Source organism: Dendrobates tinctorius, unplaced genomic scaffold, assembly GCF_039654945.1.
Source record: "Dendrobates tinctorius isolate UK_male_01 unplaced genomic scaffold, ASM3965494v1 ptg000083l, whole genome shotgun sequence".
In the NCBI taxonomy this organism is placed as follows: Eukaryota; Metazoa; Chordata; class Amphibia; order Anura; family Dendrobatidae; genus Dendrobates; species Dendrobates tinctorius.
Window position 1 is genome coordinate 13,012,134 of NW_027361751.1, and position 25,464 is coordinate 13,037,597.

The 25,464-nt window shown below is 47.0% G+C and overlaps 1 protein-coding gene across 1 annotated transcript; it reads right to left on the reverse strand.

The window, feature by feature from the left end:
- Window positions 1-18,737: 18,737 nt before the first annotated feature.
- LOC141097122 (proteinase-activated receptor 1-like) lies at window positions 18,738-22,848 on the reverse strand. The gene has a single exon (XM_073584124.1). The coding sequence runs from the start codon at window positions 22,811-22,813 to the stop codon at window positions 21,899-21,901; it is 915 nt and encodes a 304-aa protein (XP_073440225.1). The 5' UTR covers window positions 22,814-22,848; the 3' UTR covers window positions 18,738-21,898.
- Between the last annotated feature and the right edge of the window lie 2,616 nt (window positions 22,849-25,464).

The following is a 25,464-nucleotide window of genomic DNA, read 5'->3' on the forward strand; positions in this document are numbered from 1 at the left end:
ATTGAATAAGAAATGTTTGCTAATGCAGAAAACATAATTTCACCAAAAACAAAGGTTTATCCATTTCTGTCCCCAATTGGAACATCATAGCCGGTTTCTTTCACCTCTATCCTTACTTGGTCCGCTGGGTGACGCCACATCTTTGTTGCGAGTGACACGTGACACTGACAGTCTTGTTAATTCCTGGAACTTTTGGTGCCACTAGATCATTGTAACGGGCTGGGTGGTGGAACCACTGTATCGAAGCCCAAGGAAGACCTGGAGGGGCTTGAATAGGAGCCTCACCCAACCTGACCATGGATATGCAGCAGCTAACGACACCAAGATCCGAGGAGAGACAATGGAAGTGGTCCAGGTGCTACTCCAGGACTGATCTTGGGTAGATGGCAGCTGACCCCTAGTAATGGGTAGTGGGGTGGCCTGAGGGGATTTCCAACAGATGCAGGCAAGCAGAGTAAGATTGTGATGCTAGTCACTTCTCACGGCCAAGGTCAGAAGCCAGGAAGGTACGTCATAAACAGAAGGAAGAGACAAAAGCGTAGTAGGGTAACGTTCCAAGGTCAGAGTACCAGGAGGGTAACGGATCAGAACTGAAGGGGTTAAACAGGCCGATAGTCAGAACAAAGTCCAAGGTCAGGCAACAGATCAAGCATATAGAACTCAAGGCACAAGGAGCACAAAGTACAAACCTCACAAGATGAATGTACATCTGGCAGTGGTCTAGGGGAAGCTCCTCAGTTACGTAGGCATGGCATTTACCCGGGATAATGAACACCTGGAGACTGCCAATGCTTCCCAGTCATAGATTGGCTAGTCGAGCCGTCTATAAACACACTGACAACTCAGCATGCCCCTGAACCAGACTGGATGGCCATGCTGTCAGTCAAAGTACTTACAGCTTCAGCACGCCCCAGTACCGGTTTGGATGGCCGAGCTGTCAGTAACTGCATCCCAGACACCCTGAGGGGTGGAACCGTAACAGTACCACCTCTTCTAGGGAGGCCACCGGACCCCCAGGCTTCCCAGGAAAATTTAGATGGAAGGCCCTGACTAACTGATTGGCCTTCACATCTCAAGCAGGGACCCAGGATCTCTCTTCTGGTCCGTATCCCATCCAGTGGATGAGGTAGTGAAGTGAATTACAGACCCTCCGAGAATCCACAACCCTCTGAACCTCATATTCCAGGCCACCGTCTACTGAAATCAGAGGAGGCGTTAATGAGGCAGACAATGCAGAAGGCACAGACTCCTTTAAGAGCGATTTATGGAATACGTTAGGGATGCGAGGGGATGGAGGAAGCTTTAACCTAAATGCCACAGGATTGACCACCTCCAGGATCACATATGGACCAATTATCTTTGGACCCAACTTTGCCGACGGGACTTTTAAGTTAAATGTTCCTAGACGACAACCAAACCTTATCCCCAATCTTAAAAGCAGGACTGTTATGAACGAGTCACCGTAGGAGGCAGACACAAAAATAGCAGCTAAGTCCAGAAAACCGGAGAAGTTGGCAACTATCAGACTGCAGACCCCTGAACCTAACAACACAACTAGCAGTAGCCGTGGGGGGTTCCTACGGTGCCCTAGACCCGGTGCTGGCGTTCTGGAGGCGGTGTCCACCGGACCCTCTGCTCCACCTGCTCCGACCACTGCCGTGGTGACCTACCTGGCCCCACCGTGGCGCTTCCAGGGACCCCGCACTGACCGAGGTAGGAGATCCCCCCGCTACCTGGGTCGGTCAGCTGGCCTGGGAATCAATGACGACTCCATGACGGACGATCTGTAGGGAGTCCTGTCCTCTAGGAACAGGAAACCAACTGTTGCGTGGGAGAGGTGCCACCCTTTTGTATCTGTAGGTTTCCTGTTCCTAAAGGGCGGATACCCTCTCTCAGGTGGTGCTGTCATGGACGACCGATAAACAGTATATTACAGATATTTTTATTCAGGAGCATTATAATGACACTTCTATCTTTAAGGGCATCGCGTGGAGAATTGGTGCAGAAGACCGGAGAAGATGGAAGTCTGCAGAGACGGCTGCGGATGAGAAAACTCATCATGGGGTCTGGACAAGAAGAAGAAAGGAAGGAAGATGACTAAAGAGACAACATCATCTATAAGGTACCTGGATGTAAATTTTATTTGTGATACTGACTTATTCTCATGCTTTTATTTATGTTAGGAGCATTAAAGGGGTTCTCCATGTTTGTGCTGAGTCTGCTGTCATTCTATGTGACTGCAGACTTCTGAATTCTCACAGTGCTCACTGAACGCTGTCAGAATTCTCTCATGCCGGTAATTTACATACATGCAGTCACATGCTGACTAGACATGTGTGGCCTCACTCAATGATAATGAACAGAGCGAGGCCGTGCATGCCTAGTCGGAATGTGGACAGAAGTATTTAAATCACATGCTTGTGATGACATGACCCTGTACTCTTGCCACCGGTAAGGGAGAATCCTAAAAGTGTGCAGTGCATTCGTTGTGAGAATTCAGAACCCTGCAATGTCAGGACTTAGTTCTGCAGATTCCAGTACTCATCACATGGACACTTCACTCATATGTGACTTTCATACTTTTGGTCCTGTGACAACGAGCTTTTCTTCCTCCTTCTTTGAGTTTTTCACTGGACATTGAGAGCAATAGGGAGAGCAGCTCGTTGGTACATGACTAAGTGTGCAAATTGCATGTGTGCGGGGGGGGGGGCGCCGAACCAAGTTCTTGCCCCGGGTGCCAGAAGGCCTAGATACACCTCTGGCGGCACTTGTGGTTTTGCACTTGCGATGAGACAAAAAAACACTGCTAGCAGGGTTTTTTTTCCGTTGCTGCAAGTACCGCATTTGCCAGATCGCGGCAAAGCCGCAACTGCCGCACATGTCCGCAAGTCCCATACGGAATGAATGAGGCAAGATGCAGTGTTGCCGTAAGTGATTTGTTACGCTGCAGATGCGGAAAAACTGCCGGATCTGCCGCGAATGACAAAAATCGCTGATGTGAAAGTAGCCTAAGTCACTGCTGACTGTGTGTGCATTAGTCATACTCGCCAATGGGGGGAGGCAGTACGAACAGTGCCTAGGGCAGCATAAACTCTAAATACGGCCCTGAGAATAGGATTGTACATGGAGAAAAAGCCACAGAGGCCGCTGTGGCCACTTGTGCCAAGGACAAAGGTCTGCAACCTTTGGGACTCCAGCAGCTTGCTTCAACCGTGTCCTAACAGCCACTGCTGGAAGTAGGAGAATCACTGTAACCGGAGGAACGAAGATTATGTCCCCTGTTTTAGATACTTATATGTTATGCCATCAAGATCTTTGATACACAAATTATTTTGTAACCAAAAGTTGTATGTGTCACCTTCTGTTTTTATATTAAAGGTCTGTTTGTCATGGTCACGTGTGTCTGGACGCAGCGAGTACCGCAAGGCGAACCCATATGACACACGTGACCCTGGATACAGCGCCTCCAGTGGGGCGAATTTAAATAATAAGACGTGCAGCTGGATACACCGCCTCCAACAGGTGAATTTAGGTATTACACGTAAATCTGGAAACCCCGCCTCCAGTAAGTCAAATTTAAATAATAAAGGGGAAACCTGGGTAACATTAACAATGGAGGGCCCTGCGATAGGGAAACGGGGAAGTGGAGACCTCCTGCACTCCCCTGAGCCAGTGTCCCTGCACTCCTAATGTTCCCTATGCCGGTTCCACACCGGGCGACGAACAGGAACCTTAAAACCCTGACTCGCCCTGCACCTAAACCCTCACTAGGGAATTGGTCGGTGCGGAAATTAATCCCACCACTGCACGAAACACACATGAGGAAAAATGACAATACAGGGGAAACACCACTTAGCTTTGCTCTGTTGCTTACGCTCCTAGCAACAGAGCCCACCACCTGCGTGCATCTTCTCCTCCAACCGGATCCATCACCATAACCGGATCCATCACCATAGTGCAGCCTTGGAGCAGAGTCCACCACCAGTTGTAGCTGCCCAGTAAACAGAGTCCCAAAGATGAGTCCAGCTTCTGCCAAAAAGTCGAGCATGCTTGAGTCCAACTTATCTGCCAACAAGTCCAGCATGCTTGAGTCCAGTTTTCAGCAACCAAGTCCAGCATGCTGAGCGCAACTCTCACCATAGTCGCCACTCCACCAAGCCATGCAAGCACTCCCGGCCGACACCATAAACTGCGACTTCACCTCGCTATGCCAGCCCTTCTTCCAGACACCATTGTTGAACTTCACCAATCCATGCCAGCACTCCTTGCAGACTCCATAGCTGACTCAACCCCTCTGGCTAGGCTGCCCAGGACTCTTGTTCAGCTCCATCTTTCACCCAGGCTTACTTGTGAATGACTAACTGAAGACCTATCACCCACAGTGATTGATACACCTGACACTCTTTTATAGAGCATAACACCTGTTTTATAATTACGTGCACTTAATCAAAGAAACTAAAGTGCGCTACCGCTCACCACCACCGGGGCAACTTAGAACAAACGACACCACAGTGCAATAATTCTAATGGCCACCAGGTGTCAATCACACCACTTTGGCACACAGCCAAAGGAAAAAAGTTCAATTTGTCCATTTAACTTGTCAGATCCAGCCTGGATCATGACACTGTTTCCCTCGCAGACAATTATGGTATATGAGCAGTGCCATTAGTGTTTCATAGATCAGGTCATTTGATGGCCATCATCATTCCGGAAGACAAATTATTATCACCCCTTGTGACATGTAAGATATCTAGTTATTGCAATAGATAGATACAGTAGATAGATCAGCTCATAGATTTAACCTCTTACAAATTTGTTTTGTGGATTCTGTATAGCTTGTGTTTCCAATATTATTAGCCTTGCTGGATTCTGTTCTTGCTGCATCAATTTTAACATATTTATTTTAAACAATTTTTTTTACATTTCTAAATACTTCTGGTAATTGTGTTATTTTTCTCCATTTCCACTTACAATTGGTTCTAAGAAGGATATTGTGGTTTAATCAGATTGAATGTTACTAGTAATTATGATGTCTTACATCACAGATACAAGCTTACATGCATTAGTGGCTCTATATATTTTACAAGTCCAGGTTCTTGCTGAAAGATCTTCAGTTAAAAGTCCTACAATTTGTGCATGCATTATTCATTGATGTACAGAAACATTTTATGAAAGTAATCAGAAAGTAAGGAAATAAAGGGGCAGACTTTTTAGGTGACCTGTGGAGAGCTACAGAAAGACCTGGAATCAGCATGTACAAGTATTTCAAGGAAAACCATAAGTAATGCACTCAGCCTCCATGGTCTGTATGCACGCTCACCATGCAACACTCCATTACTGAACAAAAAGCATGTTCAAGCACGTTTAAAGTTTGCTTAACAACATTTAGACAAGATTGTGATATACAGGGAGAATATAGTCTGGACAGAAGTGACCAACATTGAATTCACTCTTTGGATGCCATACTACACACCATGTTTGGAGGTCTAAAGGCACTGCATATCACCCCCAAAAAAGCATACCAACAGTGAAGTTTGGAGGTGGACACATCAAGGTGTGGAGCTGTTTTTCAACATACAGCACTGGCAAATTTCATTTAATTGAAGGAAGGATGAATGGACAAATGTACTGAGACATTCTTGATAAAAATCTGCTGCCATCTACCAGGATGATGAAGATGAATTGAGGGTGGACATTTCAGCAATACAATGATCCCAAACACTCAGCCAAGGAAATTCTCAATTGGTTTCAGAGAAACAAAATAAAGATGCTAGAATGGCCCAGCCCATCACCGGACTTGAATCCAATAGAAAATGTATGGAAGGAACTAAAGCTCAGAGTTCAATGAAGGAGCCAACAGAATCCTCAGGATTTAAAGAGTGTTTGTGTGGAAGAATTATAACAATAATAATTTTATTTATATAGTGAATAACATTCCACAGCACTTTACAATTAAGTGGGACATGAACTGACAAGAACATCAGAAAGTAACACATAGTTCAACAGTTAGAGGTGGAGTGAGGGCCCTGCTCGCAAACTTACACTCTATAAGGAAATAAGGGGGACACTATAGGTACACTGTGCTTGAATTTATTCATTGCGTTTGTATATCTGCTTTTCATGCTCCCCTGTTCTTCTGGCACACTGTGACTATACTATATGTTTCCCTACTAGTGTTGAGCATTCCGATACCGCAAGTATCGGGTATCAGCCGATATTAGCGGTATCGGAATTCCGATACTGACTTCCGATACTTTTGTCATATCGGATTCCGGAATCGGAATCGGAAGTTCCCATCATGCTATGAGCCTGCTTGCTTTGATTAAGCCAATGGGAATCCTCCGAAGTGTGGGCACATCCTGTTAGGCATGTAGGCATGTTAACTATTGGCATGGCTGTGATTGGCTGCCGAAATGATGTCATGATGCACTATAAAAAGCGCTGCAGCCGCCATTTCTGGTTCACTCTGCTGTGAATTCAGTTAGGGACAGGTTGCTGTTGAAGACTGTGAGGGACAGTTAGAAATAGCGATCATCAAACATATCTATTGCTCTACCCAGGCTACATAATCCACCACAGTAGCATTTTTTTAGCCCAGCAGCGCTGTTTTAATAGCTGTCTGCAAGGGCTGTGTGAGTGCAGCTCACGCTGTGGAGTGGGTCCTGCAGCCACGTCAGGCTGTAGGCCACCCAGTGTGATCACTGCTGCCTCATACATCTTTTAATTTTTGAGCTGCATTTTTTACATAATTTCAATCTAGTGTGCTTCCATCCGTATCCATATACGTTGGTTGCAAACACTAGTAGTAGACAGCGGAGCCTTTCTGCAGCCTTTCAGTGCTAGTGTCCACTTTGCTGCACTGTTCACGGCTGTCTGAGAGGTCTCTGACTGTGTGTGAGTGCAGCTCACGCTGAGTAGTGTGTCCTGCAGCTACGTCTGGTTGTAGGACGCTCAGCGTGTCACTGCCTCACACATTTTTCTTTTATTGCAGCTCATTTTTTCTTCTATTAGTGTGCATCCATCCGTCTCCATCTACGGTGGTTGCAAACACTATATAGGAGTACACAGCGGAGCCTTTCTGCAGCCTGTCAGTGCCAGTGCCCACTTAGCTGCACTGTTCACGGCTGTCTGAGAGGTCTCTGACTGTGTGTGAGTGCAGCTCACACAGAGTAGAGTGTCCTGCAGCTACATCTGGTTGTAGGACGCTCAACGTGCGTCACTGCCTCACACATATTTGTCTTTGAGTGCAGCTCATTTTTTCTTCTCCTATTAGTGTGCATCCATCCGTATCCATCAACATTGGTTGGTTGCAAACACTATATAGGAGTAGATAGAGGAGCCTTTTTTTCTGGCTTGTGCCCTGCCGGCGCATCCAGATTAGTATTACCCAATTTTTTTGGAGCCTCATCTTTTGCATTGTAGGTTACCTGCCTGCATTGTAATAGCTCCAAAAAGTTGGTGATACTATCAGTTTCAATTCTTTGTTCACATACTTTGAGTTTGTTTCCAACAAAGAAACCACAAAAAAAGTTCACCAAACACTACATTTGGAACTTGTGTAGGCCACATCAGCTCCTATTAAAGTGTAGTCCACACACACACACTTCATAAAATTAGTGTTTCTTGTACCTGTAACCAGCTGTTCAGGAATAAGCACACTAAGGCCCCCCTTTGTACTTTTCTGCCTATCTTAAGCAGTCTGGCAAGATGAAGAAGGCAGGGAGTAAGGCGCGTGGACGTGGGCGTGGGCGTGGAGTTTCAGCAGGGAGAGGACGTGGGGATTCTGCAGGGAGAGGACGTGGGGATTCTGCAGGTAGAGGACGTGGGGATTCTGGGCCTGCTGCGGGCACCAGTGGACCAGCATCCCCCAGTTTTAGCAGGCAACAGTCCTTTATGCGCAGCTTTGTAGGACCTCAACGTACCCCACTGCTGCGGGAGGAACAAATTGAAGCCGTTGTCGGATGGATGGCAGCTAACGCATCAACTTCAATTACTTCCACATCCTCTCAGGGCCAGAGCACCGAAGAGCAACCATCTGTCTCTTCACCACCTGCCAAAGTGCCCAGGCCGTCAGAGAGACATGGACAGGAGCCATCACAGTCTCTACTTCTGTTCTCGGAATCTGTTGGCTTGGAAAGAGGGGGCCAGCCAAGCAGCATTCCTGAATGTGAAGAAGAGGGAGTATGCAGTGATGCGCAACTTCTTTGTCCCTCTGAATCTGAAGAGGCGAGTGGGCCAGTGCCTATGGTCAGCACACCTCCGTACGCATCAGATGATGACGAGACTCAGTTGCCACTTTCTGGTGCGTACGGTGCTGGCGAGACAACCCCGGAGAAGCAGCTGTTTGAAGAGGGGAGGGAAGATGATGAGGTCCTTGACCCATCATGGCGTGAGGAACAGGAAGGTGGTGGGAGCAGCTCGGAGGAAGAGATTCCCCTACCGGCCAAAACAGGAGGCAGAGGGAGGGGGAAGACTTGATTGCCTGTACCCTCCACTTCGGCACCCGTTAGGAGCATTCCTCATTCCAAAGGCAAAACGGGTGCTCCCAAGAGTTGCAGTGCGTGGTCCTTTTTTGACACAGTTGCAGATGACATTTACTTTGTCAAATGCAAGCTGTGTCATCAGATAGTCAAAAGAGGGAGAAATGTCAGCAACCTCAATACCACAAATATGTGGAAACATGTGCGCACCAAGCACGAGTTGGAGTTGCAGAGACACCCTGAAGACGTAGGCCAACGTACAGCACCACCTACCACCTCTTCAGTTCGTGTTGGGGCCTCTTCCTCCAGCTCACGCACTGCTGGTTCGGCTTCCTCACAGGATCGCCAAGGAAGAATCTCTGCCACTGTTGTCCGGAGACCCTGTCAGATTCCACCCATAGCAGCACGTTCCCATCCATCACAGCCATCGGTAGCACAGGCATGGGATAAAAGGCGCCCTTACTCGGCAAACCATCCCCGAGCACAGTCTCTGAATGCTGGCATTGCCAAACTTCTGGCAGTTGAAATGCTGTCATTCAGGCTGGTGGACACTGACACCTTCCGGGACTTAATGGCATTGGCAGTCCCCCAATACAACGTGCCCAGCCGCTTTTATTTCAGCAGGCGAGCCGTCCCTGCCCTGCAGAAACATGTTGAGGGCAAAATAAAACATGCGCTACTAAACGCCGTTAGTAGCAAGGTCCACCTGACCACCGATGCGTGGACCAGTAACCATGGACAGGGACGATACCTTTCCCTCACTGCCCACTGGGTCAATGTTGTGGAGCCGGGTACAGATCTGGAGAGTGGCGCTGTACGTGTTCTTCCAACGCCACGGATTGCAGGACTCCAGTCTGTACACATAGACTCCTCCTCCTACTCAAGTTCCTCAGAAACAGCAGAGCAAGAGCCTGTTACGACCGATATGAGCACAGCCGTGGCCAAACGTCAACAGGCTGTACTCAAATTAATTTCTTTGGGGAATCGAAGCCACACAGCGCAGGAGCTCTGGAATGCTATCAAGCTGGAGAGCGATGTGTGGTTTGGGCCAGCGAATCTCCAGCCGGGCTTGGTAGTGTGTGACAATGGCCGAAATCTGGTGGCAGCTCTTGGCCTAGGCAACCTCACACACATCCCATGTCTGGCACATGTGCTTAACTTGGTCGTGCAGAGCTTTCTGAGGGACTATCCGGATCTTGATGCACTGTTGCACAAGGTCCGCATAGAGTGCGCTCACTTGCGGCGTTCCAGCACGGCAAGATCGCACCTCGCTGCTCTGCAGCGACGATTTGCCCTTCCGGAACATCGCATCATATGTGACCTACCCACCCGGTGGAATTCAACGTTACATATGTTGGAGCGGTTGTGTGAGCAGCAGGCAGCAGTCATGGAGTACCAGCTGCATCAGGCGCAAACAAGTCGCACTGTGCGCCGTTCACACTTCAGCACCATTGAGTGGGCCTCTATGAAGGACATCTGCCTCGTTTTGCGTGCCTTCGATGAATCCACACGGATGGCGAGTGCAGATGATGCACTAGTCAGCATGACTGTCCCCCTTATCTGCCTGCTTCAACAAACACTGCAAGCACTAAGGGATGAGGTTTCGGAAGAGGTGGAGGATGAGGAGTCCCAAATGCCATCTGCTTCTGGACAGTCTGCGCTACGTGTTTCCTCACAAAGGCCTAGGCAGGGGACACTTTGTGAGGAGGATGAGGAGGAGTCGATGGAGGAGGAAGACATCTCTCCAGAGGAGGGAGGTACACAAACCTCTACTCAGTATGTACAGCGAGGGTGGGGTGATGCAGAGCAGGCCGAGGTCACGCCTCAAACAGGGGACAGCGGTTCTTTGGCAGTTGGGAGTCTGCAGCACATGGTTGATTTCATGCTGCAGTGCCTGAGAAACGACCGCCGCATCGCCCACATTCTCGTCTCGGCTGATTATTGGGTGTACACCATCCTAGATCCTCGCTACCGGGACAGCATACAAAGGCTCATACCAATGTTGAACCGGGAGCGTAAACTGCGGGAGTACGAAGAGTCACTGGTGCAGTCCATAATGTTTTCCATTCCACCCGACAGCATTGTTGCTAGTGCTTTACAAAGCAGCTCTGTGCGTCGAGGCAGTGGAGGAAACTCTGCACAAAGAGGGAGCAGAGGCAGCGCCGCAGCACAAGGCAAGACCACTATGGCCCAAATGTGGCAAAGTTTTGTGTGTCCACCACAATTGTCTACACCATCAGCGACGCCTCGAGTCAGCAGGAGGCAACGCTTCCGTCAGATGGTGTCAGACTACATGTCTTGCCCTGTCGCTGTACTCCCAGATGGCTCTTCCCCCTTCAAGTTTTGGGTCTCTAAGCTGGATACATGGCCAGAGCTTAGCCAGTATGCATTGGAGGTGCTGGCTTGCCCTGCTGCCAGTGTATTATCGGAACGCGTCTTTAGTGCCGCAGGTGGTGTACTAACAGACCGTCGCACGCGACTATCTTCCGATAATGTTGACCGGCTGACTTTTCTGAAAATGAACAAGGCCTGGATCTCCAAAGACTTTGCCATTCCTCTTACAGACTAAATTAGTGGTTGGCAACTGTATCCAGGTCTGCTGGTGTGTTCATTTTTCTACCACCTGAACTATAATCCCTGTGCTTCAACACAGCCAGTTGTCGCTCAGATGTGTCGTCTGCACAGAGAAACACACTAGTTCCTGTGTTAGTGGGGTTCAGTAACACCAGCTGATCCCCTGCTGTGTGGACGGCAAAGTCACCAGCTCCATCAACATTCAAACCACTACTGATTTTTAACCGTGCCCAACTTAGGTCTCTGGCTCCACTGTCTCTACTATTTCCCCTGGCCTCCAACCCCGCCATCTACATCTCTGAAGTGGCGTCAGCACAATCTACACTTGTTCCTGTGTTCCTGTGGCTCAGTCCCATCAGTTTATCCCCTGATGTGTGTCCGGCAAGGTCTCCTGCTCTGTCCACATTCCCATAACCAGTAGTGGGAATGAGGACAGAGCTGGCGAACTTGCCGGACAAACATCAGGGGATCAACTGACGGGACTGAGCACCAGTAACACAGGAACAAGTGTAGATTGTGCTGACGCCACTTCAGAGATGTAGCTGGCGGGGTTGGAGGCCAGGGTAAATAGTAGAGACAGTGGAGCCAGAGGCCTAAGTGGAGCATGGTTAGAATCAGTAGTAGTCAACAACCTCCATAAAAACCGCTGCCCATTGGCCTCTGCCTGCGGCATGCGTAATCCTGGGCTCCAACAGCGTCAGTTGGTGTTCAGAAGTGTCGTCTCCACAGAGCCAAACACATTCGTTCGAGTGTTAGTGGTGTTCAGCACTGCCAGCTGTTCCCCTGCTGTGGAGATGGCAAGTCTCCTGCTGCCTTCACCTGCCAAAATCAAGTAGGCCCCAGCCTGCTCCACGCCTAATCCTGGGCTCCAACAGCGTAAGTTGGTGTTCAGAAGTGTCGTCTCCACAGAGCCAAACACATTCGTTTGAGTGTTAGTGGGGTTCAGCACTGCCAGCTGTTCCCCTGCTGTGGAGATGGCAAGTCTCCTGCTGCCTACACCAGCCAAAATCCAGTAGGCCCCAGCCTGCTCCATTCCTGATCCTGGGCTCCAACAGCGTCAGTTGGTGTTCAGAAGTGTCGTCTCCACAGAGCCAAACACATTCGTTCGAGTGTTAGTGGTGTTCAGCACTGCCAGCTGTTCCCCTGCTGTGGAGATGGCAAGTCTCCTGCTGCCTTCACCTGCCAAAATCAAGTAGGCCCCAGCCTGCTCCACGCCTAATCCTGGGCTCCAACAGCGTAAGTTGGTGTTCAGAAGTGTCGTCTCCACAGAGCCAAACACATTCGTTCGAGTGTTAGTGGGGTTCAGCACTGCCAGCTGTTCCCCTGCTGTGGAGATGGCAGTCTCTCCTGCTGTCTCCGCATTCCAAAGACAGTAGGCCTCAGCCTACACCCTCCTATTTCCTGGGCTTCAACACAGCCAGTTGTAGCTCGGAAGTGCCGTCCACACGGAAAGAGACACTTGCTCCCGTGTCTCAGTGGGGTTCAGTAACGTCAGCTGATCCCCTGCTGTGTGGATGGCAGTCTCTCCTGCTGTCTCCACATTCCAAATACAGTAGGCCTCAGCCTACACCCTCCTATTTCCTGGGCTTCAACACAGCCAGTTGTAGCTCGGAAGTGCCGTCCACACGGAAAGAGACACTTGCTCCCGTGTCTCAGTGGGGTTCAGTAACGTCAGCTGATCCCCTGCTGTGTGGATGGCAGTCTCTCCTGCTGTCTCCACATTCCAAAGACAGTAGGCCTCTGCCTACACCCTCCTATTTCCTGGGCTTCAACACAGCCAGTTGTAGCTCGGAAGTGCCGTCCACACGGAAAGAGATACTTGCTCCCGTGTCTCAGTGGGGTTCAGTAACGTCAGCTTATCCCCTGCTGTGTGGATGGCAGTCTCTCCTGCTGTCTCCACATTCCAAATACAGTAGGCCTCTGCCTACACCCTCCTATTTCCTGGGCTTCAACACAGCCAGTTGTAGCTCGGAAGTGCCGTCCACACGGAAAGAGACACTTGCTCCCGTGTCTCAGTGGGGTTCAGTAACGTCAGCTGATCCCCTGCTGTGTGGATGGCAGTCTCTCCTGCTGTCTCCACATTCCAAAGACAGTAGGCCTCTGCCTACACCCTCCTATTTCCTGGGCTTCAACACAGCCAGTTGTAGCTCGGAAGTGCCGTCCACACGGAAAGAGATACTTGCTCCCGTGTCTCAGTGGGGTTCAGTAACGCTAGCTGATCCCCTGCTGTGTGGATGGCAGTCTCTCCTGCTGTCTCTGCATTCCAAAGACAGTAGGCCTCAGCCTACACCCTCCTATTTCCTGGGCTTCAACACAGCCAGTTGTAGCTCGGAAGTGCCGTCCACACGGAAAGAGATACTTGCTCCCGTGTCTCAGTGGGGTTCAGTAACGTCAGCTGATCCCCTGCTGTGTGGATGGCAGTCTCTCCTGCTGTCTCCACATTCCAAATACAGTAGGCCTCTGCCTACACCCTCCTATTTCCTGGGCTTCAACACAGCCAGTTGTAGCACGGAAGTGCCGTCCACACGGAAAGAGACACTTGCTCCCGTGTCTCAGTGGGGTTCAGTAACGTCAGCTGATCCCCTGCTGTGTGGATGGCAGTCTCTCCTGCTGTCTCCACATTCCAAAGACAGTAGGCCTCTGCCTACACCCTCCTATTTCCTGGGCTTCAACACAGCCAGTTGTAGCTCGGAAGTGCCGTCCACACGGAAAGAGACACTTGCTCCCGTGTCTCAGTGGGGTTCAGTAACGCTAGCTGATCCCCTGCTGTGTGGATGGCAGTCTCTCCTGCTGTCTCTGCATTCCAAAGACAGTAGGCCTCAGCCTACACCCTCCTATTTCCTGGGCTTCAACACAGCCAGTTGTAGCTCGGAAGTGCCGTCCACACGGAAAGAGATACTTGCTCCCGTGTCTCAGTGGGGTTCAGTAACGCTAGCTGATCCCCTGCTGTGTGGATGGCAGTCTCTCCTGCTGTCTCTGCATTCCAAAGACAGTAGGCCTCTGCCTACACCCTCCTATTTCCTGGGCTTCAACACAGCCAGTTGTAGCTCGGAAGTGCCGTCCACACGGAAAGAGATACTTGCTCCCGTGTCTCAGTGGGGTTCAGTAACGCTAGCTGATCCCCTGCTGTGTGGATGGCAGTCTCTCCTGCTGTCTCTGCATTCCAAAGACAGTAGGCCTCAGCCTACACCCTCCTATTTCCTGGGCTTCAACACAGCCAGTTGTAGCTCGGAAGTGCCGTCCACACGGAAAGAGATACTTGCTCCCGTTTCTCAGTGGGGTTCATTTACGTCAGCTGATCCCCTGCTGTGTGGATGGCAGTCTCTCCTGCTGTCTCCACATTCCAAATACAGTAGGCCTCTGCCTACACCCTCCTATTTCCTGGGCTTCAACACAGCCAGTTGTAGCTCGGAAGTGCCGTCCACACGGAAAGAGACACTTGCTCCCGTGTCTCAGTGGGGTTCAGTAACGTCAGCTGATCCCCTGCTGTGTGGATGGCAGTCTCTCCTGCTGTCTCCACATTCCAAAGACAGTAGGCCTCTGCCTACACCCTCCTATTTCCTGGGCTTCAACACAGCCAGTTGTAGCTCGGAAGTGCCGTCCACACGGAAAGAGATACTTGCTCCCGTGTCTCAGTGGGGTTCAGTAACGTCAGCTGATCCCCTGCTGTGTGGATGGCAGTCTCACCTGCTGTCTCCACATTCCAAATACAGTAGGCCTCTGCCTACACCCTCCTATTTCCTGGGCTTCAACACAGCCAGTTGTAGCTCGGAAGTGCCGTCCACACGGAAAGAGATACTTGCTCCCCTGTCTCAGTGGGGTTCAGTAACGTCAGCTGATCCCCTGCTGTGTGGAAGGCAAAGTCTCCTGCTGCCTACACAGTCGTACCACTACTGATTTTTAACCGTGCTCCAATTAGGCCTGTGGCTCCACTGTCTCTCGTATTTCCCCTGTCCTCCAACCCTGCCAGTTACAGCTCCGAAGTGGCGTCTGCACAATCCACACTTCTTCCTGTGTAACAGGTGTTCAGTCCGGTCAGTTAATCCCCTGATGTGTGTCCGGCAATGTCGCCTGCTCTGTCCACATTCCCATAACTAGTTATGGGAATGTGGACAGAGCAGGCGACATTGCCGGACACACATCAGGGGATTAACTGACCGGACTGAACACCTGTAACACAGGAACAAGTGTGGATTGTGCAGACGCCACTTCGGAGCTGTAACTGGCGGGGTTGGAGGACAGGGGAAATACGAAAATCAGTGAAGCCACAGGCCTAAGTGGAGCTTGGTTACAATTAGTAGAAGTCTACAATCGATCTTAAAATTTCTTCAATGCAGCCTCAGCCTGCTCCATGCTTGTCCCTGGGCTTCAACACAGCCAGTTGTTGCTCGTAAGTGCCGTCTTCACAGAGTAAAACACTAGCTCCTGTGTTTGTGGGGTTCAGTAACGTCAGCTGTTCCCCTGCTGTTTTGATGGCAATCTGTCCTGCTGCCTCCCAATTGACAGCACATCAGGCCTCAGCCTGCTATGTGCTTGTCCCTGGGCTCCAACATCGCCAGTTGCTGCTCATAACTGACTTTGGCACGGGTACTCCCTCCTGCCCAGCTTGGTTCCAGCCCTGCCTGCTGTTTCCGGGAAGTGTCAATGTCAGTTTGCCACCCCAAGTTGCCATGTCGTGTTGCGGTTGGGTTAGCCGAGGCTAGGGTGCCAGCAGTTTAGGTGCTTCCTATGTGGACTGCGGGTTCTGGTAAGAAAGGCTTGTTCCGTAGTGCCAGTAGGACAAGCACCCCCTGTAGGACTGTGTGATTCGGTAACTGCGGCCAGCTTGCGGCATGCCAACTTTGCTTTTCAGGGGTAACTTCTGCTACCCCTCCAGGTTCCAGCACCGTCAGCTGGTTCTCGTCAGAGCCTTTGGCCTAGGTGCCTCCATCTCGGTATCTGAGTTCCGGCAACGTCTGCTGGTCCTTGGTAGTGCTTTGTAGCACAGGTACCTCCTGCTTAGTAACCGGGTTCCAGCACCGTCAGCTGGTCCTCGGTTGTGCCATTGGCTCTTATTCCTTCTGCTGCCCCTCCGGGTGCCAGCACTGTCAGCTGGTCCTCGCTATTTCCATTTGCTCTTGCAGCTTCTGCTGCCCCTCCGGGTGCCAGTACGGTCAGCTGGTTCAAGAGGACAAAGAACAGGAAGACAACCACCAAGATGCAGAACAACAAGAGAGAGAAGACAAAGAAGCATAAAAAAACAAAGCAGAAGAACATTAAGCATAAGACTAATACTCTGAGCAAATGATATTATCTTATTTATAAGCAGAAGAAGACTAAGCAGTGTATGGGGGTGAGTCCGTTCCTCCTCGTGGTGCCCCTGGAAAAGGCCTGCTGCTGCAGGCCAAACTGAACGCGGACAAATCCTGTTGTAAATCTTTTGTGACAGGCAGAACGGAAGGTGTAAACTTCTAACTTTTCTAGATAACAACTACAGGAATGCCTGACACAAACAAGAATATGATGAAGAAGAATAGGAAGAAGATGAAGAAGTTGAATATGTAGAATAATAATTGTTGAATAAGAAGAATATGAAGAATGTAAAAAAAGGAAGAAGAAGAATGTAAAAAAAGGAAGTAGAAGAATTTAAAAAAAGGAAGAAGAAGAAGAATTTAAAAAAAGGAAGAAGAAGAAGAATGTAAAAAAAGGAAGAAGAAGAAGAATGTAAAAAAAGGAATAATAATAAGAAGAAGAAGGTAAAAAAGGAATAAGAAGAAGAAGAAGAAGGTAAAAAAAGGAAGAAGAATAAGAAAGAAGAAGAAAGAAGAAAGAAGAAGAAGACATACATGTCTGGCAAAATATAAATGAGGCTAACATAGTCAATATCATTGTAACTCCTAACGTCTTTAAAAAAAAAGTTTAATTCCTGCTATTCCATTTGATTGGGCTAAACCTCTATGGCTTTAATGTCTCCTCCACCTCCCACAATACATTCTACATTATTCTTAGTTGTTTTTCTTCATGTAGAATTAACCTACAAGGAAAGAAAGGGTTTTTTTTAATTCCGATATTTTGGCCCCATTGACTTGCATTGGTTCCCGGTATCGGAATCGGCGATACCGATACTTTTTTTTAAGATCGGCCGATCCATTCCGATCCGATATTTTCAAGTATCGGCTGGTATCGCTCAACTCTATTCCCTACACAATTTGGACACACTTAAATTGTAAATTGGTTGATTTAGGTGATGCATAGGTTTTGTAAAAAAAAAAATTTTTTCTTTTTTCTTTTTCCTGTTGAAACTGAAAAAAATACGGTATATAAAAGTTCAAAATAAAAATTCACATACTTGGTATTGCCGCATCAAGAATTGCCCAATCAATATATAAAAAGAATTAATCTGATCGGTAAACGGCGTAACAAGAAAAAAATCAAAACCCTCAAATTACGTTTTTTTGGTAGCCGCAACATTGCATTAAAATGCAATAATGGGCAAACAAAAGATTGTATCTTTAAAAATGTCAGCTTTGAATGCAAAAAATAAGCCCTCACCCAGATTACAAGAAATGCATGCGCTACTGGTCTCAGAAAATGGCGACTTTTTTAAGAAACTTTGGAATTGTTTTTCACCACTTAACTAAAAAAATACATATACATATTTGATATCTACGAACTCGTAGTGACCTGGAGAATCACAGTGGCAGATCAGTTTTATCATTCAGTGAACATGGTAAAAAAAAACAACAAAACACAAAACAATTGTGGAATTGCACTTTTTTTTTGCAATTTCACCACACTTTGAATTTTTTTCCTGTTTTCCAGTACACTATATGGCAAAAGTAATGGTGGCATTCAAAAGTACAACTCATCCCACAAAAACCCTCACATGGCCATATTGACGAAAAAAATAAAAAAGTTATGGCTCTGGGAACAAAGGGAGCTAAAAACGGAAATTCAAGAATGGAAAAACGCAAGGTGGTGAATGGATTAATCGCTTGCATCAGCTGGTCCTGATGCTCACACAGAGAGTGGACCTCATCATACAACACTTGTACTGTTGACTTGGGATCCCTGGATCTGTATATAATATTATGCTGAATGGGTAAATGTAACGCTGGTGGATGTGGACCTATTGCACCCTGGGCCGGGCTCACCCTGGATGGGCATGACTAAGCAATTACTTAGTGTTCACTAATCCCTTTGGTTGTGAGGTTAGGCTTGGCTGCAGATAGTCACGAGGTACCACACCAGGGTAGTTCCAGGGACTGCAGCAGCTGACCAGAAGGTCAGAGGCATAGGAACACGGTACAGGACAAAAACATGGTTAGAAGGTCCGAGCTTGGATCAGGCAGCACAGGTTCAGGATACATAGCCAAGGTCAGGAGATGAGAGGTCAAAAAGAATGAGTACACGGTCCGGGTCACTAACGTGAGAAACAAACAGGCCATGCACAAACATTACTCTAGCTGAGCTAACGGGCTAAGAAACAACGTTGGGGCAAAGAGTGGTGGAGATGCCCGATATAGGTCCTGCTTTCATGGGATAGATTGGAGAAGCTAATGTCTGCAAGACACAGCAGGGTTATATCCCTGCAGAGACCGATCAGGCCCCCCCCAAGGCTAGATGGAATGGGAAGACCTGCAAGCCACTGCCATGACAGTTACATCCGCTTTTTGGCTCTCGTGACATAACAATTATATGGGTAAACATACACACTGACACACAACAAAAGAAGTTTATTTGTATTCTATTACGTTGTTGATTACATTTACAGTTGTTTAACACTATTTAATCATGTCAGTGCTCAAAATGCCTTCCATCGACAATGCAACATTCCTATACTTACTTTGAGGCCACCCTGTACATTCATTACACAAATTTATACATATTACACACCCATAAATGTATGTTCCAGAAATACATATAAAAATAATGCACATACACAGACATAGATTACATACCACATATATAAAAATAATAAAAATTGAATTTCCTCAGCTGTTGATAACTTTTAATGTCTAGTAATAACTGAAAAGAGGGTAAAAAAATAGCAAGCTTTAGAAATTTCTCTGGTAGCTTCATCATGTATAGAAGGCTGAAGAGACCTAAGTAGTTTTGAAAGCTTGCTATTTGTTACAATCTTTTCAACCTTAACTTTGACTATTTTTCTATTTACTGGCTAATAAGGTGCAAAAATATATTATTCTGTTACATATATAGTGGATATAAAAAGTCTACACACTACTGTTAAAAAGCCAGGTTATCATCATGTAAAAACCAATCCTACCAAGAACAATCATTTCAGATCTTTTTCCATCACCCTTATTCTCAATAGAATGATTTTTAAGATATTTTCCAAGCTGCAATTTACATAAAAAGCCATGGTCCATAAACAGCTTGCTACACAGCTAAGGGATCTCATTGTTGAAAGTTATCAGTCAGGAGTAGGGTAAAAATGTCAAAGACATTAGCTATTACTTGGAGCACTGTGAAAACAGGCATCAAGAAGAGGTTTAAATATGGCTCAACAGTGACATAACCTAGTCCTTTAAAAATGAAAAAAAAGACAATAAGAAAATTGGTCTAGGAGGCTGTCAAGAACCTGTAACAACATTAAGGAATTTCTGACAAGTGCTGGTTGTGTACTGCATGTATCAACAAACTCTTGTATTCCTCATATGTTTGGCCTTTAGAGTAGGATGGCAAGATGGAAGTCTTATCTTTCAAAGAAAAACAACTCGGTATGGTATGCTTTGCCAAAACTTGTATCAAATCTACTAAAAGCATGTGAGAAAACCTATTATGGTCTCATAAGACCAAAGCTGAACTTTTGGACCATAATTCCAAAAGGTATGTTTTACGCAAAACAAATACTGTGCACGACACCACAGTGAAGCATGGTGGAGGCAGCATTATGCTTTGGGTCTGTTTTTTTGGTAGCTAGAACTATGGTTTAAGTTAAGGTGGAGTGAATTATGAATAGTTCCACATATCAGTCAGTTTTCCAGCAAAGCCTTAAGAGCTGTGCTAAAAAGCAGAAGATGAAGAGGAATTTCACCCAGCAGCACAACAACGACCTTAAGCATACCTCCAAATCAACAAAAAAAAGCTTCACCAAAAGAAGATCAAAGTTTTGGAATGGCTCAGCCGAGCCCATGCCTCAATCCACATGAAAGTCTTTAAATTAACCTGAAGAGGGCGCTGTAGACAGGAGTTGCCCTCACCAGATTTGCAACACGACATCAAGGAAGAGTGGGCAAAGATTGACACTTCTAGATGTGCCATGCTGATAGTTTCCCACAGAAACAAGATAAAATGATGTCATAAATTCAAAGAGTACTTCAATAAAGTATTAGTTTGGGGCTGTGCATATTTATGCAACCGCATTATTAAAAAAGATTTCAGTTCATTTTTCAATAGAATTGTGTAGATTATGGCCGATAGTAAAAGTAGAACTAGCTGTGAAATGATTCTTCTTGGTATGATTTTTTTACATGACAGAAACAATTGGCATATTAACAGAAGTGTGTAGACTTTTTATATCCACTGATTTTACATTAAATGTTTGGATACATATCATGCATACAATTGTACAGTATTAATACACAGATTGCACATATTAACATTATGTCTCCATCTCACATCTCATGCAGCTTGAAGAATTAAGGGCCATTGCCTTCCTGTACTATCCCAAGACACAAAGAGAGAGGGCCATTTAAAAATGAAGAGCTAGAGAGCTGGTGAGGTAGAAGACAAAAGTGAGTAGCTTTGTGGTGGAGAGGACAGGGAGGACAGGTGCAGGAGGGACAGACAAAAGCTAATTATGGGGGAGAAGGTAGCTATGAAGGGTGGCAAAGAGGACATCAGAAAATTGCTTATGGGGAGAGATAGGACAGGAAGGGGCAGCTGTGGAATAATAATGGGGAGCAATTTTGGCAGTTGGGGAGATAGTCTAGGAAAATGCAGCAGCAGTGAGTACAGAAGATAGAGCAACAAAAGAAGCAAGCAAATGCAAAAGGTTCCTGTCAAACTTTGTAGTTCCCCTCCCTCTTCTGTCAGTGCTGATTATGGAGTTACAGTGCAAGAAACGGACAGTTAGACGGGGCCTGGATCACAGCTAGGGAAGCAGTGTGCCGACGCGACAACACATCCCTGCAGATGGATGGAGTTTGCTGCTTTGGACATATGTACTGATTGCAGAAGAATCACTGTGCTCTGCCTCTTGGCCCTGGCCGAGCTGAGACTGTTATAGTAATGGTCAAGCATACAAAAAGATAGCTGACAGCACTTCCAGAATCAAGGAGATGCACGCTCAAAGTCCAAAGACCCAATTGGACATCAGAAATCCAAAGAAAATGAAGAGGAGCAGCATCCAATGTAAATACAACGTTTCGACCATCACATACTTGAAAAAGACCATGTGATGGTCGAAACGTTGTATATTTTCATGGCGAAATAAACTTCTGCACATTTCTTCACCCGGATTGGATGCTGCTCCTCTTCATTTTCTTTGTTATAGTAATAGTTCTGCCCCTGGTAACAGACTACAAACAATAAATACAAGTAGTCTGATCCTGCAAATATAATCCCATACATGATTTACTGTTTTTTGCTAACCTCCTGCATGGAGGTTAGCGAGAAAAAAGTGAGATCTGGAAAGGATGATGACTGCAGGATCAAAGTTTGTGTGTAGACTATAATAATGAAAACACAAATGTCTGGTTAGGAGCTGTCAACACGAAATATATTTCTTGTAATTTTTTTTTTTAGGTACACTAAAGCTTAAAAACACTGGTAGTGCGGGAGCAGGTAAGCCTTACAGTATTTTCAACTTTATATTTGCCATGGTATTCTGCCATAGTTCGTTATGTACTTTTTGTACTGATAGTTATTTTCTCTTCTGAATTATTTTTCATTTTGCAGCAGAGCAAATTGTGCAGAAACATCCGACACTTTGATGATCCATAATAATAGATAAGAGGATCAAGACAGCAACTGATGCTGCTGAAAGAAGCACAAGTGACATAAGTAAAATATAAAAGTCCACTGGTTCCCTTATAATAACCCAGGTAGTGAATTAAAAAGATGATATTGGTTGGGCCAAAGCAGACTACAAACACACACAGCACAATTACACTCAGTACCACAGCTTGAGATCGATTGAATGTGCTGTCAATTGTAGAAGAGCTTAACTTTCTGATAATAGAAATGTAGCTGAAGGTCGTAATAATGAGAGGTAAGAAGAAGAAGAGTGAGATGTAAGTGGTAAAATAGTAAAGATAAAAACCCCGTAGAAGTTCCCATGACAGTACATCATAGCAGGTTGTGATGTTCAGATCCTTAGTTACCAAGGTTTGCTGAGTTATGAGAAGAGGAATAGTACTGGATATGGATAGGAACCAAATGAATATACAGGCCACCCATGCCCGGGTTGTAGTCCGCCAGTAGAGGGATTGTATTGGATAGACCACGGCCAGGAACCTGTCCACGCTAATGCTGGTCATGACGAGGATGGAGCAGTACATGTTACAGTAAAATGATGCAGTGACAATTCGGCACATTGCTTCTCCAATGTGCCAGTTGTTCCCAGAAAAACGATATATTATTTTAAAAGGAAGAAAAAGAACAAAAAGCACATCAGCAACAGCCAGGTTCAGCATGTACACCACCGCTGGCTTCCTCACTTTTATCTTGGAGAGTAATATGACGATTGCTATTACATTTAGAGGGAGTGCCACACAAAATACCAGGGTGAACACTGAGGGTACAAGTCTAGTCATCACCTGGCCTACGAGATAGCTTTTTATTATGTAAGTTATGTTTGCATCACTGGAATTTTCACCGTGTGTACCTGGAGGGAAGAAAACAAAGAAATATTAATGGGGAATCTGTCAGAAGGATCAACCCTCCTAAGCTGTCTATATGATCATGTAGGTCATAGGAAGCTGAGTAAAATGATACCTTGATATCTGCGATCTGATGCTTTATTCTAGAGAAATCCATGTGCCGGGAAAAATGTGGGCTCACCGCCGAAGCCCACATCAAAGGGAGGGAGTCCGACATCTGCGTACTATTACACCTGATGTCGGAAAGGAGTTAATGACACAGCCAATTTTAATTTTTGAGTTTCAAAATTTGCCTCCTCGTCTTCCAAGCTTTTCATTTTCTAAATGATGGCATTTACTCAATTATATAATGTAACTAGCTGAAGAGCCCGGCATTGCCCGGGCATAGTAACTAACTGTGGTTAGTTATAACAAATTATAATGATTATATCTATATATAAAGCTGAGTGTAGAGCCCCGCCCACTCCGCATAGCCACAATCACTATAATATCCCCCATCATCCCATCAGAGCCACTAGACTACTACCCCTAATATCCCACATCATCCCATCAGAGCCACTGGGCTACTACCCCTAATATCCCACATCATCCCGTCAGAGCCACCGGACTACTACCCCTAATATTCCACATAATTGAGTCAGAGCCACCGGACTACTACCACTAAAATCCCACATCATTCAGTCAGAGCCCCCAGACTACTACCACTAATATCCCACATCATCCCATCAGAGCCAACAGACTACTACCCCTAATATCCCACATCACCCCGTCAGCCAGAGCCACCGGACTACTACCACTAATATCCCACATCATCCTGTCAGCCAGAGCCATCGGACTACTACCACTAATATCCCACATCATCCCGTCAGCCAGAGCCACCGGACTACTACCCCTAATATCCCACATCATCCCGTCAGCCAGAGCCACCGGACTACTACCCCTAATATTCCACATCATTGAGTCAGAGCCACCGGACTACTACCACTAAAATCCCACATCATTCAGTCAGAGCCCCCAGACAAATACCACTAATATCCCACATCATCCCATCAGAGCCACCGGACTACTACCACTAATATCCCACATCATCCCATCAGAGCCACCGGACTACTACCACTAATATCCCACATCATCCCATCAGAGCCACCGGACTACTACCACTAATATCCCACATCATCCCGTCAGCCAGAGCCATCGGACTACTAACCCTAATATCCCACATCATCCCGTCAGTGCCACCGGACTACTACCCCTTATATCCCACATCATCCCGTCAGCAAGAGCCACCAGACTACTAACCCTAATATGCCACATCATCCTGTCAGAGCCACCGGACTACTACCCCTAATATCCCACATCATCCCATCAGCCATAGCCACCGGACTACCACCACTAATATACCACATCATCCCATCAGAGTCACCGGACTACTACCGCTAATATCCCACATCATCCTGTCAGCCAGAGCCACTGGACTACTACCCCTAATATCCCACATCATCCTGTCAGCCAGAGCCACTGGACTACTACCCCTAATATCCCACATCATCCCATCAGCCATAGCCACCAGACTACCACCACTAATATACCACATCATCCCATCAGAGTCACCGGACTACTACCGCTAATATCCCACATCATCCTGTCAGCCAGAGCCACTGGACTACTACCCCTAATATCCCACATCATCCTGTCAGAGCCACCGGACTACTACCACTAATATCCCACATCATCCCATCAGCCAGAGCCACTGGACTACTACCACTAATATCCCACATCATCCCATCAGCCACAGCCACCGGACTACTTCCAGTAATATCCCATATCATCCTGTCAGAGCCACCGGACAACTACCCCTAATAACCCACATCATCCCATCAACCAGAGCCACCAGACTACTACCCCTAATATCCCACATCATCCCATCAGCCATAGCCACCAGACTACCACCACTAATATACCACATCATCCCATCAGAGTCACCGGACTACTACCGCTAATATCCCACATCATCCTGTCAGCCAGAGCCACTGGACTACTACCCCTAATATCCCACATCATCCTGTCAGCCAGAGCCACTGGACTACTACCACAATATCCCACATCATCCCATCAGCCAGAGCCACCGGACTACTACCACTAATATCCCACATCATCCTGTCAGAGTCACCCGACTACTACTAATATCCCACATCATCCTGTCAGAGCCACCGGACTACTACCACTAATATCCCACATCATCCCATCAGCCAGAGCCACTGGACTACTACCACTAATATCCCACATCATCCCATCAGCCACAGCCACCGGACTACTTCCACTAATATCCCACATCATCCTGTCAGAGCCACCGGACAACTACCCCTAATAGCCCACATCATCCCATCAACCAGAGCCACCGGACTACTACCACCAATATCTCACATCATCCCATCAGAGCAACCGGACTACTACCACTAATATCCCACATCATCCCATCAGCCATAGCTACCGGACTACCACCACTAATATACCACATCATCCCATCAGAGTCACCGGACTACTACCGCTAATATCCCACATCATCCTGTCAGCCAGAACCACTG